This window comes from Polypterus senegalus, chromosome 18, assembly GCF_016835505.1.
Source record: "Polypterus senegalus isolate Bchr_013 chromosome 18, ASM1683550v1, whole genome shotgun sequence".
Classification (NCBI taxonomy): Eukaryota; Metazoa; Chordata; class Cladistia; order Polypteriformes; family Polypteridae; genus Polypterus; species Polypterus senegalus.
This window is the reverse complement of record NC_053171.1, coordinates 66,489,923-66,517,787: the sequence shown is the minus strand read 5'-3', so window position 1 is coordinate 66,517,787 and position 27,865 is coordinate 66,489,923. Positions and strand designations below refer to the sequence as shown.

At 42.6% G+C, this 27,865-nt stretch overlaps 2 protein-coding genes across 4 annotated transcripts in view; one reads left to right on the top strand and one right to left on the bottom strand.

Annotated features, from left to right (window-relative positions):
* The window catches only part of fsip1 (fibrous sheath interacting protein 1), a 450,012-nt gene extending 447,612 nt beyond the window's left edge, over window positions 1–2,400 (top strand). For all 3 annotated transcript variants that reach the window (XM_039742012.1, XM_039742010.1, XM_039742011.1), the window contains one exon: window positions 13–2,400. In XM_039742012.1, the coding sequence (XP_039597946.1) occupies window positions 13–56 (44 nt within the window). In that variant the 3' untranslated portion in view covers window positions 57–2,400. The remainder of the gene's footprint in view (window positions 1–12) is intronic.
* A 3,524-nt stretch (window positions 2,401–5,924) lies between these two features.
* Window positions 5,925–26,236, bottom strand: thbs1b (thrombospondin 1b). Its single transcript, XM_039742015.1, has 23 exons — window positions 25,973–26,236; window positions 24,388–24,467; window positions 23,692–24,248; window positions 23,525–23,600; window positions 21,981–22,067; window positions 21,403–21,512; window positions 21,024–21,149; window positions 18,352–18,448; window positions 16,535–16,708; window positions 16,195–16,371; window positions 14,863–15,036; window positions 14,501–14,628; window positions 14,234–14,386; window positions 13,513–13,731; window positions 13,018–13,125; window positions 12,607–12,766; window positions 11,471–11,589; window positions 10,494–10,728; window positions 10,169–10,396; window positions 9,327–9,598; window positions 9,106–9,203; window positions 8,877–9,016; window positions 5,925–7,723 (listed from the first exon to the last, which is right to left on the bottom strand). Exons 2-23 carry the CDS (start codon window positions 24,452–24,454, stop codon window positions 7,716–7,718), a joined length of 3,513 nt encoding a protein of 1,170 aa, XP_039597949.1. The 5' UTR covers window positions 24,455–24,467; window positions 25,973–26,236; the 3' UTR covers window positions 5,925–7,715.
* Between the last annotated feature and the right edge of the window lie 1,629 nt (window positions 26,237–27,865).

Genomic DNA, 27,865 nt, shown 5'->3' with positions numbered 1-27,865 from the left:
GTTTCCCTGCAGAAGGACATAGCTCTGAACCCAAACTGGAAGAAATTCATGCCTAACTCTATGATGGCAACTCCACCAGAAAGTGATACTAGCCAGACAAGAACATCAAGACAGGACTTTGACTGCACTCTCATTTTGAAGAATTCTGAATAGTGCTGTGGATATTACATTTGTCACATGCTTCTTACCCTATTACTTTAGGTACATTGCTTCTTGTGCATTTTCAAAGTGATACCCGTGCAACCATTGGGTGGCCTTACTTGATCTGGAACTACACCACTGGGCATTCATTTTGAGGTCCATTTGGTTTTGGATGATACCTCTTGGAAGCCCCCTTCCTAGTTTTCAATCAAATCTAACCTGGTCCACCCGAGATTTCTTCCGCTTCAATTCTTTACATCAGTAAGTTTAAAAGAGCAGTCCCTAAATTAGGCCCAGTAATCTCATATATGCTTGGTGTTTGGTGCCATGTAACAAAGTCCATTTACAAGTGTATTCCCACACCCCATCTTTAATAACCCTAGTCTTGGTGTAGGAGTTGGTCCTATCTTGTTTCTAGGCTTGGTGCAGTAGTGGGCAGGCATGACTCGTCTTGGACATATTTGTAACAATAAGGTGCTCAGAACATTCCAATTGCTACGGTCCACTTTTTCTGTTCCTTCCTCCTGTGTTTTTCCTAAACTTCAGTCTGTTCTTAGGATCTTTGGTATTTCTCTGTCTTTATCCCTTTCCTCTCACTCATTTTTGACTTTGTTTCACTCTTTGTCCTCTAAGATAAAACCTGTTTCTGATTTTTTAGACAAAACTACCTCCAAGCTCTTGCCTTTTCAATCAGTCTGGAAATTTGATCAAATCAGTACATCATCTAAATCTTGCTTATGTACATCCCTTGTACCCCTTAAGTGTTTCTTCGTTCTTCGGGTTCCCTAGGCACCCTTCTGTATAGGTACTGGGAATCTCCTAACATCTCAGACTTTTCTTTCTTCTGTCCTCTACTGTGATATGCCTTTTACTTGTGAAATCTTCCATCTCCTTGGTCTTTCTGCTCATTTTCTATTCTCTTTCCAGCAGCTCTAGCTTTAGTTCTTTGTTGAAATCCCCTGCTTCTCTGTTCGTCATTCTTTGGAACTCCTACTTTCATCGTGTGATACCTGAACTGTCTGCTGCCATGGGGAGCAGCCAGCCGCAGGGTAAGTTTTGGGTTGGCGCTATGTGGTGAATGTGTTTTTACCTAATGATGATTTTCTATTTGCACTAATCTGGTTCTGCATATTATTTATAAAAATTTGAAAACCAAAAACAGAGTAAAAACATGTCTTGATAATAACTACAATTCCTTTCCCTGTGATCATGAGAGTCTTTGTGACGATTGTTCATTCATCCAAAAGCTTGGGCAGAGGAGTTTGTGCTGCCATTTTTTATAAGATCTGTGCAATAGCATCACAAGCAATGTGAGTCTGATCACACGCCAGTCAACCAAGCCCTCATCATGGCCACAAACAAAGAAACAAAAAATGCCACAAATTGGTTGCAATAAAAGCATTAAACAGTGTTAAATGTTATTAATGACAATTATGTGATCAATTACAGCAATGAGATAACATTCAAAAAGCTCCAAATTCATTATATACTTAATAGTTTTTGTGTAGTTAGTGAAAGAAAGTGATCTGTTACAGATTAGTAATTGTGTCTTTAAAATTGTAACAGCATTAGTTACTCCTTACTGATACGTGACAAAAAATTCTTAATTCTACAAAAGAAAAAACCTGATTAAACCACACAAATGCAAGCAAGCATGGACTTGGTAAATGATAAAATGATTGTCCGTGTAGCATCCAACAGCCGAGGTCACATAATTGGCCTGCAGTGTTTATTGTGTAACTCAATCAGTATGCCCGTATCTCTCCCATCTTGGTGCCCTTTACACTATCAGAAAGACACACACGATCAAAAAGGAAGCATTTACATGTTTTTAATTAACAATGTCCAACAGTTATGGTAATGAACCTGTTAATGTTAAAGAGATGTGATTAAACATCGAGGACTTTTTTTGCCTCTGCAAATCTAATTCCTTATGAGCCCTTTGGCTGGGAGGATTTATATCAAACACACATTAAATTCTCTCCTTTAATCAAACAAAAGAGTACCCAAAAATTCCCAGATTTGGTCAATAGCATGGGAGTCTGATGTAGGTACTGAATATGTTACTAGGTATGGTAAGCCTGCCGTCTTAGGGTAATCAGTCCTCCGAGTGGCACTGTGCGGCATTGATCAAGTGTGTATGTCTGCTGTTTATTCTACAGTTATACACGTGACATGGGTGATTTTTTATTTCTCTAAGTCACCATGGCACTTTCACTGGCACGTTAAAGAGATGTGATTAAATATTGAAAACTTTTTTTTTTGCCTCTGCAAATCTAATTCCTTATGAGCCCTTTTGTCAAGAGGATATACATCACAGTAGTAAAATTAAATGAGAATTAATTCTTACCATTAATCATACAAGGGGGCACCCAAACATTGTCAGAGTTGGTCAATAACACAGGAGCGAGCTGTAGTTATTGACTGTGCCACTGGTATCATGTGCCTACAGTCTGGCTAATCAAGTGTATATTTCTGCCATCTTTTCTACAATTTTGCACATTTACTTGGGTGATTTTTTTCTCTTTACCCAGCCAACATGGCAGATTTTCAAAGAGATAATGATGATCTCATTTTTCGACTTTGATAAACTTGCTCATAAAGAGTTTGTTCCCTGTGGTCAGACTGTTTATCAGTGACAGTACATTGAACTGCTGAAGTATGTACAGGAGAAGGTCAGAAACAAAAAACAAAACAAAAAAAAAAAACCCAGAGAAGTGGCTCCGTCATAACTGCATTTTGCACCAGGACATCCCACCTGCACATGCTGTGTTGTCAGCTTTCGACCAAAAACAACATGGTTGTTACTTCGTATCCCCCACATTCACCAAACTTTGCTCTGTGACGTTTCTTTGTTCCTGAAATTAAGACTGAGACTGAAAGCAAGATTTTCTGCCATGGAAGAAATACAGTGGTGTGAAAAACTATTTGCCCCCTTCCTGATTTCTTATTCTTTTGCATGTTTGTCACACAAAATGTTTCTGATCATCAAACACATTTAACCATTAGTCAAATATAACACAAGTAAACACAAAATGCAGTTTTTAAATGATGGTTTTTATTATTTAGGGAGAAAAAAAATCCAAACCTACATGGCCCGGTGTGAAAAAGTAATTGCCCCCTTGTTAAAAATAACCTAACTGTGGTGTATCACACCTGAGTTCAATTTCCGTAGCCACCCCCAGGCCTGATTACTGCCCCACCTGTTTCAATCAAGAAATCACTTAAATAGGAGCTGCCTGACACAGAGAAGTAGACCAAAAGCACCTCAAAAGCTAGACATCATGCCAAGATCCAAAGAAATTCAGGAACAAATGAGAACAGAAGTAATTGAGATCAATCAGTCTGGTAAAGGTTATAAAGCCATTTCTAAAGCTTTGGGACTCCAGCGAACCACAGTGAGAGCCATTATCCAAAAATGGCAAAAACATGGAACAGTGGTGAACATTCCCAGGAGTGGCCGGCCGACCAAAATAACCCCAAGAGCGCAGAGACGACTCATCCGAGAGGTCACAAAAGACCCCAGGACAACGTCTAAAGAACAGCAGGCCTCACTTCCCTCAATTAAAGGTCAGTGTTGACGACTCCACCATAAGAAACAGACTGGGCAAAAACGGCCTGCATGGCAGATTTCCAAGACGCAAACCACTGTTAAGCAAAAAGAACATTAGGGCTCGTCTCAATTTTGCTAAGAAACATCTCAATGATTGCCAAGACGTTTGTGAAAATACCTTGTGGACTGATGAGACAAAAGTTGAACTTTTTGGAAGGCAAATGTCCCGTTACATCTGGCGTAAAAGGAACACAGCATTTCAGAAAAAGAACATCATACCAACAGTAAAATATGGTGGTGGTAGTGTGATGGTCTGGGGTTGTTTTGCTGCTTCAGGACCTGGAAGGCTTGCTGTGATAGATGGAACCATGAATTCTACTGTCTACCAAAAAATCCTGAAGGAGAATGTCCGGCCATCTGTTCGTCAACTCAAGCTGAAGCGATCTTGGGTGCTGCAACAGGACAATGACCCAAAACACACCAGCAAATCCACCTCTGAATGGCTGAAGAAAAACAAAATGAAGACTTTGGAATGGCCTAGTCAAAGTCCTGACCTGAATCCAATTGAGATGCTATGGCATGACCTTAAAAAGGCAGTTCATGCTAGAAAACCCTCAAATAAAGCTGAATTACAACAATTCTGCAAAGATGAGTGGGCCAAAATTCCTCCAGAGCGCCGTAAAAGACTCATCGCAAGTTATCGCAAACGCTTGATTGCAGTTATTGCTGCTAAGGGTGGCCCAACCAGTTATTAGGTTCAGGGGGCAATTACTTTTTCACACAGGGCCATGTAGGTTTGGATTTTTTTTCTCCCTAAATAATAAAAACCATCATTTAAAAACTGCATTTTGTGTTTACTTGTGTTATGTTTGACTAATGGTTAAATGTGTTTGATGATCAGAAACATTTTGTGTGACAAACATGCAAAAGAATAAGAAATCAGGAAGGGGGCAAATAGTTTTTCACACCACTGTACATGGAAAAAACACAGGAGGCACTGAACACGGTAACCAAAGATGAATACAGGAAATGTTTGCAGGAATGGGTGAAATACTGGGACCCAAGGGTATTGCAACTCAAGGGAAATATTTTGAAGGTCATTAAGACAAATTTACTGTAAGTTTTTAATTAAATGTGTGTGGTTTTTTTTATCAGTTTTTGGGTATCCTTGTATTCTGAAAAGTTGTTAACTTTTAAAGTAAAACTCCACAAAGTTTTTCTTTCTTAATAAAGACAAAGTTGACTTCAATAAAATCTCACATAAAATAAATCTATTTGGTAATATGATAAAATAGGCAACATTTCTGGTAAAGATCTGATAACATTGTAAAAGTCACTTAAGTCTTATGTCTGTGTGAAAATACTGTAGTGTATGTGTGCAGTGCAAGTCGGGCATGCATGTTGGGCATCCTCACTCACCACCCTGAGTGAAATGCAATGCCTGCCCTTCATGACGTCTATGACATTTGTGTATTATTTGCTTAGAAAAAGATGTGTGATGCAAGTAGCTAAGTTCTAGTTAAGTTAGTAAGCATAATGTGATTACAAGAAACTCTAATTTGTTACTGTGAAATGTGATTAGATTACTGCAATGCCCTGCTTTGTACCTCGTTACCCCCCGAAAGCTTAATATGGGTTAGGAAATGCATGCCATTTCCTGCACCTTTCTGATCTGTGGATAGCTGGATGGCTACGTCTGGTAGTGCTCATCGACTCTTGTCCTTATCTGATCCTTTGGCGAGTGGAGTAAGGGGGTCTGTAGATAAGAAGGACCTGGAGGGGCTCATTGACACCTGCCCCTATCTGATCTCTGTGAGAATGTGATGTGGAGGTTTTGTGCCGACTATCACTGTGTTACTGAATTGCTGTGCTATCATTGTTGAGAGTGCTTGCTTACTGATTTCTGGCCTTGTCTTGTGCGTATGTATCAACATGTGGTTGGCCGAGGGAGCTCATCACCTTATCTGATACATGTGAGGGTGGATCTCTCCAGGCTGGCTGGGGCTGCCCTGAGGTGCTCATTGACTCCCTGCGTTTTCTGTTGTGTGTGTGCTGGTTGGTGGTAACTCATCATCTCCTACATGTCTGCTCTTCTCTTTCTTTGTAAGGGTAGGAGTAAAAAGGCATTCCTATTTGGAAGGGCACATGTCTTTCCAGGGTGGCAGCTCATTGATGCTATGAAGGGTCACAGTGGGGGCCTGGCACATTACAAGAATGACAGAGTCACCGGTTTACAATTTCACTGATCTCTCTGTTTATTACTTTTCTTGCATGGTACAAAAAAAAAGATGGAAAACAGTTTCTTGAATATTGGGGAAAAAACACGGTAGCAACTGTATAGAGAAGAACACAAATAAGAATTTATAAAAATATAAAAAAAAAAAAAGCCAAATATCCTGCGGTCAGTGTGCAAACAGTTTATACAAAAAGAAAAACCAACTCTCTTTATAGCATTTCCTGATAAATTATTTAAATAGCATTTATCTACACAATTATGAGACCTCTTACACATAGCAAAGATAAAATTAACAAATAATTTATTTTTAAAAAATGGCATATTCAAAACTTTAACACAGCATGGCAGTTAACAGTTTCCAACACTGCTTCCTTATTGGAGCTACATATCTGTTTTAACTTTTTCTGCAAAAATAATACAATATTTAACTATTTACAGCATTTTATGTATATGTATATACTACAGTAGCTGAAATGGATTTGACCAAGGTCATCTGCTTCGAATTCCATTGGGTATTCATTTTTATGATATAAAGTTAATGAGGTAATACTTGTACATCAAAGTTTCCCTTTTCACTTTTTCTGTTTGTCTTTTTAATTTCTTTTGAAGAATTGGAGACGAGCCATTGTGTGCCCCCTTACACCTCCCCACCCCCACCAACAAGCCTGCTCTATCAGGCTCATATTTCCAGTTTTTACTCTTAAGGGTAGGAGGAAAAAAAAACATGGGCCAAACTATCAAAGAAGAAGAAGAAAAGACAAATCTAAGCTACATCTTAACATCCATACACAACACCTTAATAAATAATTATTTACAATCTTACATGACACAGAATATTATCATCTCACAAGAAATCTGGCAGGGATAGTCTTCCGCTTCTCATTGGGATTCTCCTCCCTCACCCCCATGAGTGTCCTTCACACGATGTGGGTTTTAAAAAAAAAATACATCAGTGCCACACCACCATCACCTAATGGTTAAGCTGCCAGCTGGAAGGGTGACCCTCACACAGCCATCTCTCTCCTTTTTCTACTTCTTCACAGAAGTAGAACCAATGGCACCGTAGTCTGATCATCTCATCTACTGACATAATCCACTGTGTGAGTTTTTTGGAGTGGCCAGAACAGATTGACTTTCAAGTGGTGGGTGTGTGATCTTCTCTCAGAAACTATACACATTATAACAAGAGTGCACAATCCCTTGTCACAGTTCTCGCAATCAAGTCCCAAGGGTGGCATTGACCCTGTCTCTTCTACTCAGTAAAACAAATATACTGCTTTCTTTATCCTTGACGGTTCTTTGACTATTCAGCCAAAAACAAATAGTCCACAGCAGATATGAAATTGTTCATTTTTATAAAATTAAAAAAATAATATATATATATATATATATATTAATACTTCCTTGAGACCCCCCATTCAGCCAAGTGCAAGAGTTGATGAAATTTTATTCAGGTAAGGCCAAGAGAAGGTCTTAGAAGAAGAAAGGTCCTTTACTGGCTTGAAGGAAAATAAAAAATAAAAAGAAGGATTCTCATCCTACTTCAGAAGGAGTGATGGGCTCAACATCCATCTGGATCATCTCGATGTCAGGTTACCAAAAAGGTGAGTCTCATTTTCTGTTCCAGGAATGTCTATTGCAATAGTAAATATGATGAACGTATTGGTCCCGGCTGTTTTATTTTTTATTTTTTGTTTGTTTTTGTTTTTTACTTTTTTATATATATATATTCATATATAATATATGAAAAAGGTGCAAATTCCAAGCAGTCTTCCTCAGACCGGTTTATGTATCTGAAAGGAAAGGGAATAGAAAATTAGGGACATGGATGCCTTTCCGCATAACCAAAAGCACTTAAGGTTAAAACCAAAATCTTTTTGGATTACCGACAATCTGACATGCACAATGGAAAGACAGAGGCATTATTCAGGATTAAGTATATAATTTCGTTTTAAAATTAAATCGCAATTGGATTTTTAGAAAAAAAACAAGCTTTTAACTTATATTCATCTAAGCAGGATCTCAAACAAACACCAAAGTCAAGAGCCAAGCAAAAGGTAATGCCAGACAGAAACAAATGATTGAAAAGTAAAATGAAAAAGCTGAAACTAAAAATTTAGTTTCTGGGGGATTCCTACTCAGTTTAGAGTTCAGATTCCTAATCTGATGAAATAATATGCCTTATTTTTTATTTAACAAATAAACCTGGTTTTCTTGTCTTTAGTTTAATAGTTCACTTTTGGACAGAGACACAGAGTTTCTCTCTGCACCAGTGAAATTGTTTTTTACACTGAATGAAGTCATTCTTTACTGAAATACAATAAATGGTGTCCATGATGCAGATGATGGGAACCAAGAAATAAAGGAGGTGAACATAATAAACCAAAATAACTGTTAAAATATAATTTGATTCATCAGATCCAAATTCTTACAATAAGGAGAAGCACAGATTCCACATAGTAATGGAATTTAATGCTCCACTAGTTCATTGTGTGACCTTGAGTGATGGTGTAAATCTTTTTATGTTACTAGCAGAGGTGCTCAGTTCTGCCTGAGGTGGAAACAAATCCCGGTGTGGTTACTAATTCACAAGGGAAAGAACAATTTAGACCGTCAAGTTAAAATTTCATTGACTAAACCAAACACACACTGGGAGCAACTTTGGAAACCAGTTACTTGTCCAAAAAATGCCTCTTAGAGGCACTTCCCTGAAAAATGCACATGTGCAGTTACTGAGTAGGGGGATTTTTCAAAATGAAACGTGACCTTTCCTCTCCCGTATAAATGGGGAATCTGTGCATAATTTGTCAGAAACAGTTTTAATGGTGTGAATATCAGATAAAAGCCCAAAGTCACATTTAGCTTTATATATTCTAAGATTATTTAGGAAAAAGTGATCTCCTAGAAAAGGGTGTTAAATGGTAATATATAGGGTTATCCTCTTACCTCTACATTCATATTTGAGGTCTGAGAAGTAAACCATTTCTTGGGAGAACACAAACAGCCCTAACCGTCCACCAGCATAGGTCTTATCGTAGATGGATCCGGAATCTGCCATGATTTTTTTGCCTTCGTACATGACAACTCTATAACAAAGAAAAGAATGAGTTTAAATAAGGAATGTGTCAAAATTAAACTTCTTTCATGGATATTTCAATACAGTAGTAGCACTTACCTAATGTGTCCTGTCTTTGGTCTGTGAGTAAGGTGCCATCTGTAGGCAGTGAAGTCTTTCCAGCCAATGTTGCGGGGATCATGCCATAAAGTACGTACCTGAGGATGTAAATGGCATAACTATTAGATTAAGACATTCCCGGTGGTGTTAATACCTCAACAAAAAAGCCAGAGTGGCAGACTTAAAGATTGCATTTTTCATATGCTGATTTAGTGCAGTACCTGTCCTGTAGTGTCTCCTGTGTGCCACAGAGCGTTCCTCAGGTGTTCCCCAGGCCCTGTTGTTGAGTTGACAACTTTGATTGACAGGCCAGAGTAGCCCTGAGCTTTGGTTGGTGTGTCTGACCAGTACGTCTGTGTAATTTGTTTCCACATGACCACGTAAAAACGGGCGCTAGACTGATAACCAAAAACAAAGCCTGCATAGTCGTCATCTCTATCGGTGTTGATGAAGAATGTTCCACTGAAATCCACAGCGTTGAATTCATCAAAACCTAAGGGGGGGAAAAAAAAAAATCATACATCACACCTCACATCAATGTTGAACTAGTAAAAACATACTTGTGATCTTGCGCTAGTGGAAGAACTTGTTTTCTTAAATGAACCTCATTCAAGCTAGGGTGCAGAGACAGCATCGCACCCTGTGCTACCAGTGATGCTCACCACCAGGCTGCAGCATTTGTCTAGTTTGGTGCGTGCCTCTGGTCTATGCTGGGGCCTGCAAGAACATGTCAACGCGATCTGGTAGTCATTTAGGAGTTGTGGTATCAACTCTTAGCTGCCCTGATAAAACGGACCTCAGTTAATTCTTAAGTCTCCATGTTTCATGCTTTCTTGCCTGGCAAAAAGGGTGTCAGTTTGCAATTACTTGAGATATAAGTTGCATAGATCTGTTTTCGACTTAGATTTTTGCTTATTCCACCATCTCTTAATTTTTCTATGGCCTTCTTCAGTGTTTTACACTCTTATGACACAGGTTGAGAATGAAGAATCCAATGATAGCAAGGTTTTTGGGGTGCAACCAGAAATGCCAATAAACAAGGACTTGACATCTTTCCACTTACCAACAGCGATTCCTGGGTCGCAGTTTACAGTCTGCACCAATTCCTTGCCCTGATGTCGTACCACCCAGTTAGGATCAATCTGTGATGTTCCTTTGGGATCAAGAGGAACCATCTGGAATTTTCTGAAATCAGTCTCACTGATGTCAAAGTTTTCTGGGCACACGTCATAGATGTCGGGCACTTTATCCTGGTCAAAGTCATCTTTACAAGCATCGCCACGACCATCCCCTGCAAACCAGTAGGAATAGCATTTAGTTGTTAAAAGTCTCCCCCTCCTACCAGTCATTCTGCTTTCTACCAAGCCAGTGTAAAAATCATTTCTTACCATCAGAGTCTAACTGGTCAGGGTTGAAGGCCAACCTGCAGTTGTCCTTGTCGTCTGGAATGCCATCGTTGTCATCATCATAATCACAAGCATCACCCTTCCCATCTTTATCATGGTCAGCTTGATTTGCATTTGGAATGTAGGGGCAGTTGTCGAGATTGTTTTGGTGGCCATCCTCATCAATGTCTTGATTGCTGTCACATTTGTCACCAACAAGATCAGAGTCTGAGTCGATCTTAAATAAAATAAGGAAAGCGTCTCACCCTTGGCTGTCAAGTTATAACATCAGTGTTTCAAAATGGCTGACAAGATTTTGATAGATCACAGCAAGGTGTTCAATATGATATTCACCCTGTATCATTTATAAAGTGACAGTATTACTACAAAATATTTGTTTGTTAATAATTCCATATGAGTGGAGTGCTACACGTTAGGAGTTTAATGTACTAGTGTGAGTGGAGGAAAGTAGTTTACAAAAAAGAAAATCTTCTTAAAAGCCTGTCATATGGTGACTAGGGAAAGGATTTTTCTTTCAACATATGCCTACCATGACCTGGTTAGAGTTGGCAAGAGAACACCAGGACTCATCTGCCTGTGCAAAAGGGAAGGATCTGTTTTGGGTGGAGAGAAGGGGGTGCTCATAAATTCCTAACAAAAGGCTGCATTCCACCCAAGGATTAAATCACTGCACAGGTGTGCACCGTTTTGGCTGGAGTAGAATACAATCTGCATGACCCTGCCTTTCAACAACTTTAATTTTCTACATTCAGCCATACGATTAAAATGGGTCGTATCTTCTATAAGAAAAACCTGTCATTCCTCCTCTCCCCATTATAGTTTTCCATGTAACCGAGCCGCATAAAGTGGTAGGCGTGCTTGATGAGGGAACACACACGGGGGGAACAGTGAATTGTGCCTGGACTTTTTCCCCACTTTGGCTTTGTCCACACAATTTCTAAGTGCTGAATCTAAAATACCTGATCTGGGTTGTGTTCCAAGGGGCAGTTGTCGCACTGGTCTCCAACTCCATCCAAGTCTGTGTCTCTTTGGTCAACGTTGTAAACATATGGGCAGTTGTCTTTCTCATTCAGAATGCCTGTCGAAATAAAGAGAATCCAGTCAACACTTATTCTGGATAGGCACTCCTACAACAGTACCATGACAGATGACATTAATAATGTAAAAATAGAAGGATTCAAGGGAATCGGAGAAACTATAAAAGATGCAACAATTTAGTATCAAGGGGACAATAAAGCCTACCTATAGGTGTATGTCAATGAATCGAAACTGACAAAGTAGTACTGTGTAAGTTGTGATAACCCATAAAATGGCACTGTGGCAGGAATATTAAGCGAGGAGGTACATGTTTGTGGCCAATGAGGCCCACAAATTCAATGCCATTGACTATTAAATACACAACTAAAATGATGCCACAAACAATGGCTTTAGACAACACATAAACCATTTCCATTTTCGTTTGAATCCAACCACAAATTTACCATCCCACCTATCCTACATTACAGTCTGAATAATGCTAGAAGCCATGTAAATGCTACCCTTGACATGATTTAAGTATTGTGAAGTGAAAGCCCCAAGGTCGCATTGACTTTGTGTCACAAAATCTCCATTCTCCGCCACAACGGAAACACCCATTGGTTAGTCGATGTATTTAATATTAATGTGTGTGGCAAGTGCTAGGAAACTGATCTTGAATAGCCCTTTATTTCAACTTCCAGTTTCAGGGTGGTACACAAGAATTTATATACAAGGGTTAGGACCATCTAGTTAGCACTCTTCTCAAAGTTATGGGGCAGTCAAGATGTGGTGCCATCTGGTAGACGACAGTTGCCTGCATACATACTGTACAAACTTGTAAACCGAAATTCTAGTTTTAAATCAGCGTGGTAGAACATGGCTCTGAATTCATAACCAGGGATGTACCAAATTGAACTAGACCAAAAAAAAAAAGAACAGTCCATATTGTGGAACGCTAGTCTTCTCTCCAAGTTGCCCATCACATGCCTTTCTCTAGCAAGAGGAGACTTTTTCTAGAAGGTGTCCCTGAATTTTTTGTCCCCTGCCTACTTAAATTGGATGAACATTTGTCACTTACCATCCCCGTCAATATCCACAGCACAAGCATCTCCCTCGCCATTGTTGTCTGTGTCCACCTGATCCGGGTTGTGATTGTATGGACAGTTGTCACAGCGGTCACCAACATCATCCCGATCGTAGTCATATTGCCGTGGGTTGTAAATAAACTGGCAGTTATCCTGAAGACAAGAAGAAATACAAGCAGGCTTTGAGTAATTTAACATTCAGTTTGATGACAAATGTCCGGGTAAGGAAGCATTGCATATTGATGTTGATAACCTTGATCATTTGAGAAAAGTGGCAAAAAAGAATTTTCTAGAAACGGATGGCTTTGTCTGACAGATTTAACGTCCAGCTTCTCAGTAAGTCCTCACATATGTACCAGCACGACACTTGTCGATGTAGAAAGGGCTAAGATATGAAGTCTTACCCTGTCATCTGGAACACTATCGTTATCATCATCACTGTCACAGGCGTCACCAGTGCCATCTTTATCAAAGTCTTCCTGTCCAGAATTGGGAAGGTTGGGACAGTTATCCTGTAAATTAAACGTTTTTATTAATCATCCATTTTAACATCAAGAACCGTGCAAAAGATAGCTTAAAAAAATAAAGCCATTCAGCTCATTAAGGTCATTTGGTGAGCCGACAGTCAGTTTGTCTCAGAGAGTTTCCAGGCCAGAAAAGATGTGAAGACCCACTTTATTTTTCTCTTTTTTACCCATTTCCAATTTTTCTTTTATTATCCTCGAGTTTGTTCCCAGATCTTAAAACCCCTTCAAGACTAAGCAAACCAACTCTTTATTAACATAATTGTTCTAGAGAGGCCTGTCCCGTTTTGTTGTCCCACTTTGAATGGTGACATAAATCCCCACCTCCCAATTTCTGTTGCCATACACGCGACCTGAATCACTCATTTTTTTTACCTTTTTACAGTGATAGGTTGCATTTTCCACACACTCCAGATCCTCGTTTGGCCACCCATCCAGGTCAGTGTCTTCTCCACAAATGTATCCGTTACCGGCAAAGCCTGGCTTGCACTCACATCGGAACATGGGGTCGGTATAATGACCCAGGTAGATGCAGCGTGCGTTCTTGTTGCAGTCATGGGTTCCATCATTGCAAGGGTTACGAGGTTTGCAGACCTGCAAGTGACAGAGAGGGAGAATGTAAACTTTGACACATCCTTGGGGAAAAAAAAAACGTCATGGATCTAGCGAGTAGGCTGCTACAAGAGTTGTCTAATTCTCTGAAAAGCAGGTGTGTAGTAACTGAATAATCTGTTCCATTATGCCACACCGTGAGGGTTAATTTTTGTGCCCTAGGATTTACAAGAGACCAGTGTGGTCATAGAACATGGCATGCACCTTCCACTTTAATGTGCCCCTCTTCAAAACAGCAGAGGGTCTTGAATCAGGGATTAGTTGTAAACATGAAGGAAAGAGACGTCCAGTAGGCATGGCTGGGCTGTTAATAGATCCCAGTAACTGGGCATGATCCCTGGATCTAAGCAATGCTCTTTACTTTGTTCACATTTATAAAGTTATTTCAATGTTTACATTATTTAGTAGAAAAGGAGTCATTTGTGTGCAATTGCTGCGGCAGAGCTCAAGTGAACATATAAAGGGAAGGAGCCACCAGACTTGCCTGCTTTTTAGAGGTGGCGTCCTCAACTCCCCTCCCAAATGGCTGCGAGCCTGTGAAGCGTGGAGGGCAGGGCAAGCAGTTGTAGCCAGGCTCCGTGTTTTCACATCTGTGGACGCCGTTGGACACAAAGCAGGCATCAGGCACTTCTGTACACTGAAAAGACCCAAAAAAAATAAAAGGTTTCATTGTCACTGTATGCGTTACTAAGGAAGGTGAAAATAATAGAGCTAAATGGACAGATGGACACGAGCCATCCCAAAAACGTACTTCATCAATATCGGTGCAGTGTATGCCATTGCCATGGTAACCTGTTGGGCAAGAGCCGCACTTCCAGGATCCGTCAGGAAAGCTGGTGCATTGTGTGCCAGCAAAACAGGGGTTGGACAGACAGCCATCTGAGAAGAAATAAAGCGCTCATGAGTCCCTGCCAGACTTCTAATTAGAAAGGAGACACTGTCTTGGTGCAAGTCCAAATTTAAAAAAAATAAATAAATAAAAAAGTGCTACCATCTAAGACTGAGTAACTCTGCAGTGCGCTTTACACACACAAACTACTAGTGATAAGGCTGCTCTATTGTGTTTACTCGCAGGTCTAAAGGCAGCCGATGGCAAGCAAAAAGAGAACTCACCAATAGGACAGTCTTTCTTGTTGCAGAGCTGCGTTTCGGCAGGCTCCCCGATGCATTCTTTGCCCCCGTACTTGGGTGCTGGATCGTTGCATAGCCGAGTTCTCCTCTGAATGCCACCCCCACAGGTCACAGTACAGGTATCCCAGAGTGACCAGGGGCCCCATTTACCATTAACTGGAGAAAGCAAGGAAAGGTAAAGAGACCCATAAGTAAGTTCAGGCTTCAAACGGTTTAAAAAGTCACGATGTCTGCATGGGCTGGGTTCCAGGCACTCTGGGAAAGATGAGCAGATTCACCGACGACTGTAAACTGGCCCCTTTTAAGCAGGGTGAGCCCTGTAACTGGCACCCAGTCCTGCTCTACATATTGTGATATATCATTTCACATCACAATATATCGTATTGTTTCATATCAAAATATAGCCTATTGTAACTCTTCAAACAGGGCTAAGTGGCAGAATTCTTTCAAGTAAATAGTGAATCGCATATTCAAGAACACCAATGGAAATTAAGGGATAGAGCATTTAGGACTGAGGCTTGAAGCACTTTTCACAAAAAGTTCTTATGCCATTAAAAACTTCCTAATTAGCATACATTAACATTCCATATTGTATTCCGAATAAGCATGTTTGGAACTTGATGACAAGATTGCATTAAATGCAGCAGACATTATAATAATACCAGTACATTCACTTTCTCAAGTTCTGTACGAGGTTATTTGGAGTTAGAGGATATCCCATAACTCTGGGGTTACTGTCACATTGTCACAATTTTATAATGCCAGTCAGCCAAGTAGGATGTATTAGGGCTATGCAGAACATGCAGACTTCAACCAGCAATTCAACTGGTGTCCATTTACTGCAGGGAATTAAATGAAGTGTTATGGAGAGCCGAGGCCGAATTGGGGTCTATCAGAGCAGCAGCTGGCACACAGGACAACTGCCATATTATGTCATTTGTCTGTTTACCTGCTTTGTCTAATTCAGACTTGTTGGAGGGTCAGAGCTAATTTCAGCAGCATTTGGTTCAAAGCAGGCTGCACCAGTACATCACAGGACCCACTCGTACACATACTCCACATGGGCCCCCAATTACAACTGCCAGCTGAACACCAGGCCAGGGCCATGTTGTGGGGCATGATCAGAATGAGTTACAAAAACTATAAATCACTAATGATTCCAGATATAAAGGCACAAGTCAGACTGAAACATGGACCGGCCATGCACCCTGTACATTTTTGTGTATTTTCCAGTCATGGATGGGGTTTGTTTTCTAAATCCTGTCACTTGGGCCTTTGGGATCAAAACCCAAGTAAAAAATGGCGTCAGCTTACTTGGGCATGGGTCCTTCTGGCATTTCTCTGTTTGTCTGCCTTCTCCTTCACATTCCTTGCCACCCATCTGAGGTGTGGGAGAGTTGCACAGGCGTATGCGAGTTATGACTCCGGAGCCGCAGGACACTGAGCATGATGACCAAGGGGACCAGTGGCTCCACTGCCCATCCTGCTTGACTGAAGAAGGGAGAAAGACAACAGAACTGTCAGCATTGCTCAAGGTGGCTTCAAAATCCTGGGTTTGAGAAGCTGTTTGAGTTGTAGCTACATCTATAAATGGCAGTCCTGAACATGAAGGTAGACCACCATTATGGCAGTTTTCTTGTGGAGGCCAACTTACATCTCTTGTCACATTCCTGAATGTAGCAGTCACGCGTCTGGACAGAAGTCCCCTCGCAGTTGTTGTTGATGCGGTCACACGAGCGGCCACGCTGTTGAATTCCTCGTCCACAGGTCACAGAGCAGTGAGTCCATTCTGACCATGGAGACCAGCCATCTTCTGGGGAGTCGCTCACTGTGAGGACAGAAAAACAAACTTTTATAAAGTGCCTTTCACCCACCACTAGATGTTTCATGATTTGGTGCTAGCAAAAGATGACATGATGGCTCAAAGGGGGGGAGTGTCAGTGTGAGGACCAATGCTGGAAGAAGGCTGATTAAGGGACGGAGGCCTTGAAGTCAGGACAGGCCAAAAAAGTTGCAACTAAGATAACTGACCAAGCCTAATCCTGACCGCAAGACGCTGGCAAGAGTAGCTATTGGGGCTCCTACCAAAAACCTCATAATTGGGCTCATCATCAAGAAGTGTCCAGTTTCCTGCTCATACCCATTGTTGAGGGCCTGTTTTGGCAGTACAGGCACATGTATTGTGTAACCATTTTATTACGGCTAGTGAAATTCTCGTCTTCATCACATAGCATCCATTCAAGGCCGCAATGCTCACGGATCAAGTTTAACTTATCAAAAAACTTGAAAAATGAACAGAGAACCATTTTGAACTGTACCACAACTGGGGTGGCATTGTGCTTGCTGCCAGCTTTACCTGCTTTCACATACAATCATTTTTTTTTACACCAATTTGAAGTCACAGTGGGATCGCCAGTCCACACACAGGGCAGTCTGAAATCGCCAACCAGCACATCTTTAAATGGCTGCTTTCAGAGGTACTCCCACAATTAGAATTTAGTTTATTAATATTTATCGTCTGAGACCCTGCAGTGCAAATGTCTGGTTCATCCTCTGCAGAGGCATCATGTGACACAGAAGCAGAACCAGTTGCCTAGTGGTTTGCACTTGTAAAGCGGGTAATGAAGCTGTTCACTGTAGAAACGTGAGTATTTGTGTATAGCGCCCTTCATTAGGACCAATCCTCATAAAGCACTTAGCATTGGAGATGAAAGTCGTTGGTGAATTTGGCTATCAAGCACCTTTCATCACTTGGCAAGGCGGGCAGGCGAGTGGGCAATTGGCTCAGGGTGGGATGTTAAGCCAGCGCAGACTTCATGGCTTCTGCTCCTCCAGAGTCACACGACCCGCCTGTGGAGCTTCTAAATGAGTCAGCATTTGACAAGTTACAGACTTTCTGACTCGGCTTCAACTATTTATTTTCAAAATCCACTTACTTCTGAACTTTGTTTTAGAATTCTTATATAGTTTGGGCAGATTTACAAGGAAGATAGTGAAGCGAACCAAGAATTAAATGCCACCGTCTTCCTCCCACGACCCACGAGGAGTATCACCCAGAGGCCGTCTGGCTTTGCTGTCTACTTTGCTCATCGTCGGCCGTGCACAGAGAGCGCAACTCTCGGATGTTTGCCCGCCGTTGTCATGGACATTGCTCTCTCTCCTGGGTTTTGATGTTTCGCAGAACACTGAATTATTGCTGGGTCGTTGGCAGCAGCCACATTCTCATCAGAGGCCTGCCATCACTCACTCGGACCATGTGAGTTTCTTCATGTATCTTACTGTCTACAAATACGGCTTCCTATTCCAAACAAACACCATCTGCCTGCTTGGATGGGTGCCACTTGCACTTCTAAGGAAAGCTGACTAAGGCCATTGGCAGGCATCCCAGCAGGCCTGCACTTTCACCTAAACGTTACTTCCTTCAGCCCTGGAGTTTTTAAACAACAGAACCAAGTAAAAAAAAGTACTTACAAGTACCACATCGTGGGCAGCACTCGCCGTCAGGCACCGTGGCATTGGTGCAGGGCATCAGAGGGCAGGAGATCTCATGACACACAATCGCAGAATTCTGTGTGCAAAATAAAATGAGGAGACACATTCAGTACTGATGGCTTGTGGACAGCTCATGTCAGCACAGAGATGAAGGCGCTGACTCACCGCTGCCCTACGGCTTTGTGGCCATAGCTGGCAGCGACATTTCTATTAAACACTGAGAATCCATCTGGCTGTTTAGCACCAAAGAATGTTATGTGTGTTTGTTAAGGGCAGCAACAAGACACCATCACTTTGTGAAAGGTAGTTTGTACACCTGAGCAGAACTGCTAACCACCAACTGCTATGCTAGAGAGCAAAGCTGCACGGCAGCTAGAGAGCAAAGCATTTATGTGGCAGTCGCTCATCTTTTATTGTCTTCACTGCTGTGGCACTGCCACCTGCACACTACTCAGAGCCCACAGGTTTGTACCAGGACAGTAAACTTTGGCCTGCCTCATCCACTTGTGGGTTCAATGGCAGCTGAGCTGGCTGGCAGAGCTGAGCACTAAATGGAATGAACCCTTTGGTGGGTCACCCCTCACAAGTTAGAATAACAGTTGTATGGGTGGGCAATGTTGCACCCTTTAGTCACTTACTGGTACAGAAGGCAGAGGTTAAGGAGTAATGGAAGCACTACAGGTAGTCATTGTTTTATAAGTCTCAATTAAGGTTGTGTTATGTAAGAGTAACAGACTAACTGATGCACTACAGCAAATCCAGAGGTGGCCTTTTAGAAGGAAGGACGTCATGGATGTGAGTGTTTTCTGTACTGGTTTGATGATCACATATTGATTAGAAACAGTAAGAAAGCCAATGCTAAAGACATCTTACATGGCAGATACACGATAGCAAACACAGGCAACTGGTTATAGGTTTACTAGCTGTTCCAATCCAAGGCGAGTTGAAATCTAAGTAATCAACATGAACCTCAACGTATATGGCATTAACATTGCACTGCACCATCTATTGGAACGTATCTTGTGAAGCATATAGTAATAAAATGCATTGCACTTTTCATTCCAACAAATGACACATCACAAATATGTGTCTGATATGTGCCATTTGGTGTGGGACTCGTAAAAGCAGTGTTAATGTTTGTGATGTGCCATCTGTTGGAATGACACAGCCACTGGACGCATACAGAGACAGTCACACGTAGACATCCTTTTATTAAGGTGGATACGTTTTAAAGTGTCATTGCTGCCACTTGTAGAGAATGCAGTAGCAGTTTACAGAGTAGGAGATCTAAGGGTTTATTAGAGCCCTTCTAAGTAACAGTACTAGATGTTAAGGTTTTTGTTTCATGGCATTAGGTGAATAATATGAGGGTAAGTGTGTAACTATCTGAATCTTTTGTGATGATTAGGCCTGTGTTTGCGTTGGCTGTACAACATTCCCCTCACACACGTGGGCAGACAGTAAGGTTGCGCCCTGAATCGGTCAGTTTATTTTGTTGTTTTCTAAGAATACATATGACTGTTCTGCTCTCCATCTGCACCAAAGAAAATCAGCGATCTGCTAATTATGGCCCAAAAGTGTGCCAGGGGCCAAAATTCTTGGACTTGTTTAGTGTTGTCAACACTAGTAGACGTGGGTGGCTGCCCCGCTCCTTCTTTGTGTTTTAACACTTGTCCAACTATTTTTCAACATCTCAGTCTATCCATAAACACTCCACTGTGGTAAAACACGGTCTCCATACTGTGCCCAAAGCCTTCTGTGGATTTTGGCCACTAGTACACCTTCTGACCACTGCTCGCTGCTCTTTTTTGGTGTAAACAGAGGGCAGAGTGACCATGTGTACTCCTTGAAAACAGCAATGGTGATCGAGGGCAAAACATTACCACAGTGACCACAGACACGTCATGTTTTAATTTGTGTGTGGGGAAAGCTGTACAGCCAGCCCAAAAAAAATGATCCCAAAAGTGTAGAGAGTTACAGATGTACCCTCGGACATTCTTGTTTATCATGGCTTCATAGAGTGGCCAAGTCTTGTGTGTTGCTTGGACATCCAAGTCAGAATTTCACTTTACACGTGATGTTGACGACTATAACTACAGCCTACCCATAGATAACCCTTCAGAAACATCACGTATTGATATGTGGCCTGTGTTAAATGTCTCGCTTGGTTGCAGTAAATGCCTTACAATGATTCACCCTAGGGGCCCCCTTCATAAATCGTCGCCAGTCCTTTTGGTTCACCAGTGCACCTTACAGTATGTTCATGCCTCATGTTGGACTGGGGGTTAGCAACTACAGACAAGTCACAAGGAGAACACAGGACCACCAAATGGTGAAAGGACTGGAAGCCGAGCCCGAGTCTCCGAGCACTGTGCCGCCATGCCCTCCCCGCTCTAATTGAGTAGGTGTTCACACCCCTCTTCATTAATTATCAACGTTACGTGCAGCGGTTGCCTCTGCAAAGTGCCCTCTGGCTTCCTCTGCAAAGCTACGGCCACACGGTGTAATAATCCTGTGATTATCCTTCATTTTAAAACACCTTTTGGAAAAGCTGCACTTTCCCCTCCAGATGTGGCAGAAGCAGTACCCCCTGGCCAAGGGGGTTCATATAAAAGTAAATTGATCCCAGACGCTGGTGTGGCTGAGCCTACCTGGCACGTGCACTCAGTGCAGTTGTCCACTTTCCACTCGTCCCTCTCCTTATGGAATACTCCGTTGTGGATGCAGGAGCCGGATTCAAAGTTGAATTTCTTTTGGATCAGCTCATTCTCTTTAGTCTGAGAACAGAGTAGAATATCTGAATTAATGTGCTGAATCTCCAGATGTGTTTCAGATGGTGGCCATCACTTCTTTACAGCAGTTCTCGGTCTTGCCACCTCAGGTTCATCTGCTTGGAATGGCAAACTAAAAGAAAACACTGGAGCCCACCCTACCCCCAAAAAAATGAAATAATTAGACGAGTGTGCACAATGACACACTTGTGCGCTTTGACAAATGGCGCGTCTCAAAAGAGGTCCACGTCACGCTTACCAGTTTGTGGATGTTGTCTGCCAGCTGGTTGACAACGACCCGCAGTCCTTGGAGCTCCTTAAACATGGTGGCCAGTTCATCGCAGGAGAAGCCGCACACATTCTGGATGTCTGTTGACACAAGAGCTCTGATTAGAACAAAAGACGTCTTCGCACTGCCACTTTGTAATGCCAGCCTCTAAATACAACACAGGGCAACCACGTCTGTCTGATAAAATGCAAAGGCCAGTGCTGGCGAGGGTGCCATCCTGAGCACACCATGCAGGCAGTGTCACACATGCTAATCTACCAACAGTAGTGGATACAACAGAGAACCAGCTCTGGGAGGGATGCCAGTCAAGCTGGGTGCCACTGGGGGTGACTTAATAAAACCTCCCGCTGTCAGGCTCTAATAATCAGACTGGTCAAATTCTCAAGCAGGGTTCCATAAGCGTAACAGGCACCAAAATTGAGCTAAACAACCTGCACCTTTGAGTGAGAAGAACTCGAAAATGGGGCAGCAGTGGCAGAGAAACAGTCAAAGACAGACGCAGGGTCCACGTTTGACTAGCGCACCCATCCTTGAATAGGAGACTGTACCTTTGGCTTTGTGGCCAATGAAGTCGGTCCTTATCGCTGGACTTGACCCATTAACTGGATTATCCAAAGTGATGGTGTCAGTGAGAGCTGAAAGGAAAGGAAGAATTTAACAACATGAATGACACTTATAAAAAGGACCCTCGGCTGACATGACAGCTATGTACTTGAGCAGGAATCTCCTGTGCTAAGACTTTATCCTACACATGCCATTAAGAAACTGGACGAACGAGAGGAGACCATTCACTCCATCAAGCTCGTTTGTTTGGCTTAAAGCGCCTCTGGGGGTCTTTTCTGCCCACTGCTATCAGACAAATGAGTGCTTCCTCCTGATGTCCCGACTAAATATTCTTTAAGTTTCAAACAGAGTCAACGTGAGGGTCTTGTTACGCAGAAGTGAGAAATCGATGCCCTTTAGGCAGCCCTTATTCTCAAGTGTCCTCGGTGCTTGGCAAATCTTATTAAAGCCATATTAAGTGTTTAAGGTCGGGGAGTCAGTTCGGCTATTAAGTAATCGAGAGTCGAGATGTCAGTGTTTGCCGCAGCACTTCTGTGAAGCACGTACTACTAAAGCCAAAGTGAAGGTTTTGTTATGTAGCAGTAAGGGACAACTGTGTGGACTTGTGGTAGTCCGTGTCATTGGCACTTGGCAGGTCTGATTAACGCCATACACAGTGTCTGAGGTCTGGTTACAAGGCACAATGGAGTCATTGAAGCACTGCTGCACACCCAGAGTTGACCCTTTAGAATGGGGGGGCGGGGGGGGTCGCCCTTCTCTTAATCACGTATCGCTATGTGGCAGCAAGAAACCCAACGTTTCTGGAATGCAAGAAGTGACTCACAGATGTGTCCGACCTCAAGTGCGCTTCTTGTATCGCTGCTCAGCTTACACTCAAGTGTTATTCAACTTGTAATGGCATGCAGGTATTACGTCCCTGCGTCTGTGATAAACACCTTCATAAGTTCATACGTGATTTCTACAGGACTGCTGAACTTACAGGCAGTGTGTGTAGCTCTTAGGAGTATTTGGACTTCAAGCCCTGAGGTCGTAGGTTCAAATCCCACTAATGATACTGTGTGACCCTAATCAAGTCACTGCCAGTGCTCCAAATGAGACACAAAAACACAAAAGAAATGACACCAATTGTATCTCAAGTGTTGTTAGTCGCTTTGGATAAAGGTGACCGCCTATTAAGTAAATGTAATATAACAGTTTCAGCTAAGAGTTAAACCGATAAAATCCACCCCAGTCCCATTTCATGGTTTATAAAACAACTGCAAAGCGACATTTGCTGCAAGCTCTCATAAAGCCCCCCGAAATGACCAGTCAGTACCACCCTCTCCAAATGTCTAAGTGTCGCTAATGACTTCATCCCAATGCCTGGTCGCATACTTGTGGAGATTCGGTTATTTGGTTTGGGGCGCAATTACTAGCCGCCTTCTCTTTGCGAGCGTTCGCCTCCTACAGAAGCATAGCCAGCCGCCCGGACTCTTCCCTTTCCTCAGAAGCCCCTGCCATCAGAAAAGACAGACACGGAGTCACTCACATCTCGCGCAGCCTTTGTTTCTCAGAATCGCCTCCAGCGTGGTCCCAAACACAAAGCGCACGTTCTGCAGCACCCCCTGCGGACAGAGCAGAATGAGGGCGCTCGTGAGCGGCGTGGCCGGCCTTGGATCCCCTGCTCGGTCGGCTCACGTCGGTCCCGCGTCTTACCAGGAAGTTGGTGATGGCGCCTTTGGCCACTCGCAGTCTGGCGAAGCTCGGCAAGTCCTGCGAGAGGATCTGCTGAATGGAGACGTCCATCTCCGCCGTGTCCACCTTATCGCAGCCCAGGTACAGCTGCGCCCAGTCTTCCTGGATGAAGAGGGTGATGTTGACCCACTGGCCTGTGGCGAATCGGGCGTTCTCCAGCGACACCACCTGCTGCTTGTTCTCCGTGGAGTAAACGATATCCAGAGTCTCCGCCTTGCCGTTGGACACGATCTCGAAAACCTGCCCCGTGCCATCCGTCTTCTCCACCGACAGCAGGCTGCCCCGCGTCTTCTTCGCCTGCTTGAAGGTGGCCATGAAAATGAATCCCCTTTCGGCCCGAATGTCCTCCAGCAGGTCCCTGAAGGTGCCCTCGGGAACGGGGGGGATCAGGTTCGGGTTGAGAGTCTTGTAAGCCGGGCTGTTGGGGTCCAGCCCTTTGACCAGCGCGACCCCGTGGTTTTTGCGGGACACCCGCGTGATCTCGAACAGGTCAAAGACCCCATTGTCGTCTCCGCTTTCTGCAATCACAGGATCGGGGGGAGGTTAGTGAGAGAGAGAAAGAGAAGGAAATGAGAAACGGACCGGTGCGCGCCTCAATTAGTGACGAGAGCGACCGCAATCATGAGAAGAATGTCATTAGAGGCGACGACAGCTCACCTGCGACTCTGGCTCCTTCGCAGAAGACAAGCATGAAAAGTAGAAAGAGACCCTCCGACAAACTCATCCTAGTAAGCGGCCTGGGATGGAGGAAAGCAGTCAAAAGTTTTATCATCCGTGCAAATGGGAATGTCATTCGAACTGCTTATAAATAAAAGTGAACAGTGTGACACATAAAACTATACACAGATATGCAAATTCTCTCTCTCTCTGTATAAATATATATAAATGTATATATATATATATATATATATATATATATATATATATATATATATATATAGAGAGAGAGAGAGAGAGAGAGAGAGAGAGAGAGAGAGAGAGAGAGAGAGCCCTAATACACAAAAAGACTAGCACTCAAATGTACAATAAACACTAAAAATAAGGCGAATTTTAACTGTTCATAAATAAAAGTGAATAGTAATATGACACATAGATAGATAAATATGTCAATACTCTTTATATCTCTCTATTATATATATATATATATATATATATATATATATATACACACAGTATACACATATACACATTTATATAAACACACACATTCATACACGTGGTGGGCAAAAGTAGGTTTACAATTATCCGTAATCAGAATATCTTTATTATCATTGTAACAAATACAACCAAATTAGGTGCAGTCCCTGCGGTGTCAAAATATAAATACATATAATTACAAAAGGATAAGAAGAAATAAGGTAGAACGCAAACATCCAACATAAGACCTTATTGCACAAGATGTCATCTGTTGCACTGCTGCATTGGAGGTGATTAGGTGGCATTCAGTGCCCTAATAGCAACAGGGTAGAAAGTGCTATTCAGTCTTATTAGTCTTTGTTTTGATGCTCCTAAATCTTTTGTCTGATGGCAACAGTTGGATCATGTCATGAGCAGGGTGGTATGGTAAAAGACCTGCAGGTTAGGATTATCACAATAGCTTTATTAATGTCACAATGGCACAGTGCACTTAGGTACAATCTCTTAAGTGCTCAAATTGCCATCCTTCGTTATTTATACATTCTTTTAATCTACTTGCTACACTCAAGCTCACTTTAAGAATAATAATAATACGACAAATACTAATAACCAATATTCGCACTTGCGTGGTGCTGGATTGACACCGTTAAATAATACAATTAATAAATAAATCAAAATACAAGAATAAACTGTTTCGTGCACTCACAACTGTAAACCTACTTTTGTCCACCCCTGTTTATATAGACACCCAGAATACACACAAAGGCTCACAGCCAAATGTACGATAAACACTAAAAGTCTAAAACTTAAGGAAATTTCACCGACTCGTTCTCATTCTTCATATACCCTCAAAAGGATGTTCTTATCGAATGAAAGAAGTCCATTATTCCCAGTAAAAAACTAACGGAATTCCTCATCCTGCGTCGCTCCGATTTTTTTTTTTGCCACCCCGTCTTTTTCACATTCACTTTACGGCTCTTATTTATATATGTAAAGTCGGTGCTTTTTCCCCTTAGACAAAGCTGGCACTTCTATGGGTGCCCTTACACGTAATGCTGCGCAATTGCAACAACCAGTCCTCGCCAGCAGGTACAATTCCACTTACCTGAGTCAAAACTATTAAAGCAGCAACTCCAAAACGGGCAAACGCGTATACAATAAAAGAAGAAAAAAGAAATGAAGTCCTAATCCCGCGGTGCCAAGTTTCTCTCTTGAGCGCGAGTCTTTCCCTCTTCTGAGACACGGTTTTAGAATTCGTTAGACACTTTAATAATAAATATCTTCAGTTCAGCTCCTTATTTTATTTTACTTTATTTTTCCTCCCTCAGTTTTCTTCTATCCAAAGCCCTGATGCTCCGGCTTAACTCTGAGCGCTTTGGACTTTGTCCGCTTTAAATACAGTTCGACATTCCGAGGAATGCGCCGCGGCCAATGAGAGCGCGCCTGGCCGGAAGTGGGCACGACTCGCTCGGGTTACCTCACAACGGGCAGGCCGGCGGGCGGGCGGCAGCACGAAAGACGCGCGTATATGGGGCGGGGGGCGCATTCCTCAGATTAAATTCCATATGCAAACTTTTTAGCGCACACCCACCCCTCCTTGTAAAATTTCGGGAAATGAGACAGGACATAATTTTCTATATTTGGTAGGTGATAATAAAAGAGCTGAAACATCCAGACATCGACTGTCTGAAAATGATAGGAAAGACGCGCTCCATTCCCGAAAACCTGAAAAAAGTGTGCCCAATAACCTGACATTTTTATACATTTGATAGAGATACTAATGCATTAATTCTCTATTTAGTATTTTTATCAAATCTATGCTTGCATTTGCACCTGAAAACTTGTCACAGCGCTGTCTGCACTCAGTGAAGCGCGCTTTATAAAAATGAACTGAATCGAATTTCTCAAAGATTTCAGTTTCTTCCTTTTGGAGAACGAAGAAAAGGCGATTCTCTGTTTGTTCTGGCCATAGCGAAGAGACCCACTTTTAAGAGATGGCTCTCCGTGAGTCCCCCTCGCTCACTTCGGGGCGACGAGTGAACGCCGAGCGCTGGTGCGCTTTGGCGGGCACAGTCCGCTAGGGGGCGTTGTGAGCTCGTGAGTCGGAGAAAGTAGCTGCGCGGCGACCCCCCTCCCTCCACCTGAAGACGGCCGACGCGCATTCTTTCCACTCAGCATTTCCATCCAACCAGTCTAAACAGCAACGAGCGGCTGAGCAGAGAAGCCGAAAGGACCGTCGCCGCAGCAGTGAAAGCGTCTCTGTCAGAACGGCTCGTTTGAACTTCACACGGAGGGCCGAATCGTTCAGATGGGCGCTATTAGCTTTGGCAGAGGTGTACTCGTAAGCAGTGACAGCAGCCATCGGGCGATGCTGTGACATGATGTCATGCTGGTGCATCAATTGACACCAGAAAAAGGGATACATGATTAGTGAATAAAAGTAATAATTCATCCATTCGTCTAAATCAACAATTACTCAATAGGCTAAACTTAAAATACCACATACAAGACCACTACTATAAATAATAATACTAATAATACAAAAGCGGATAATGCAACCGGTTTACTTGACTAAATACAATCTTGTAATTCTTCTTTTTCAATTGATGATTTACTAGAAATAATTGGCACGGCAGCATTGAGCACATCTGTCCGCGCGCAGTTTCCTTGCAGTTTATCTTGGTGGGCTTTTCTCGGGGACATTCTGAATTGCGAAGGTCTGTCGTCTCGCGTTGGTTCTTCTTTGTGCCCAATTCTGCTGGGGTAGGCTCCGGCACCCCATGATCCTGGCCTGAATAAACGTCAGTCATTTTCCAACCCGCTATGTCCTAACACAGGTCTGCTGGAGCCAATCCCAGCCAACACATGGCGCAAGGCAGGAACAAACCCTGGGTAGGGCGCCAGCAGGGAGGACCCGAGATGCGAACCCAGGTCAACAGCGCTACAACTGCGCCACCTTGCCGCTCCATTTACCAAGTAGTTATTAATAATAATAATA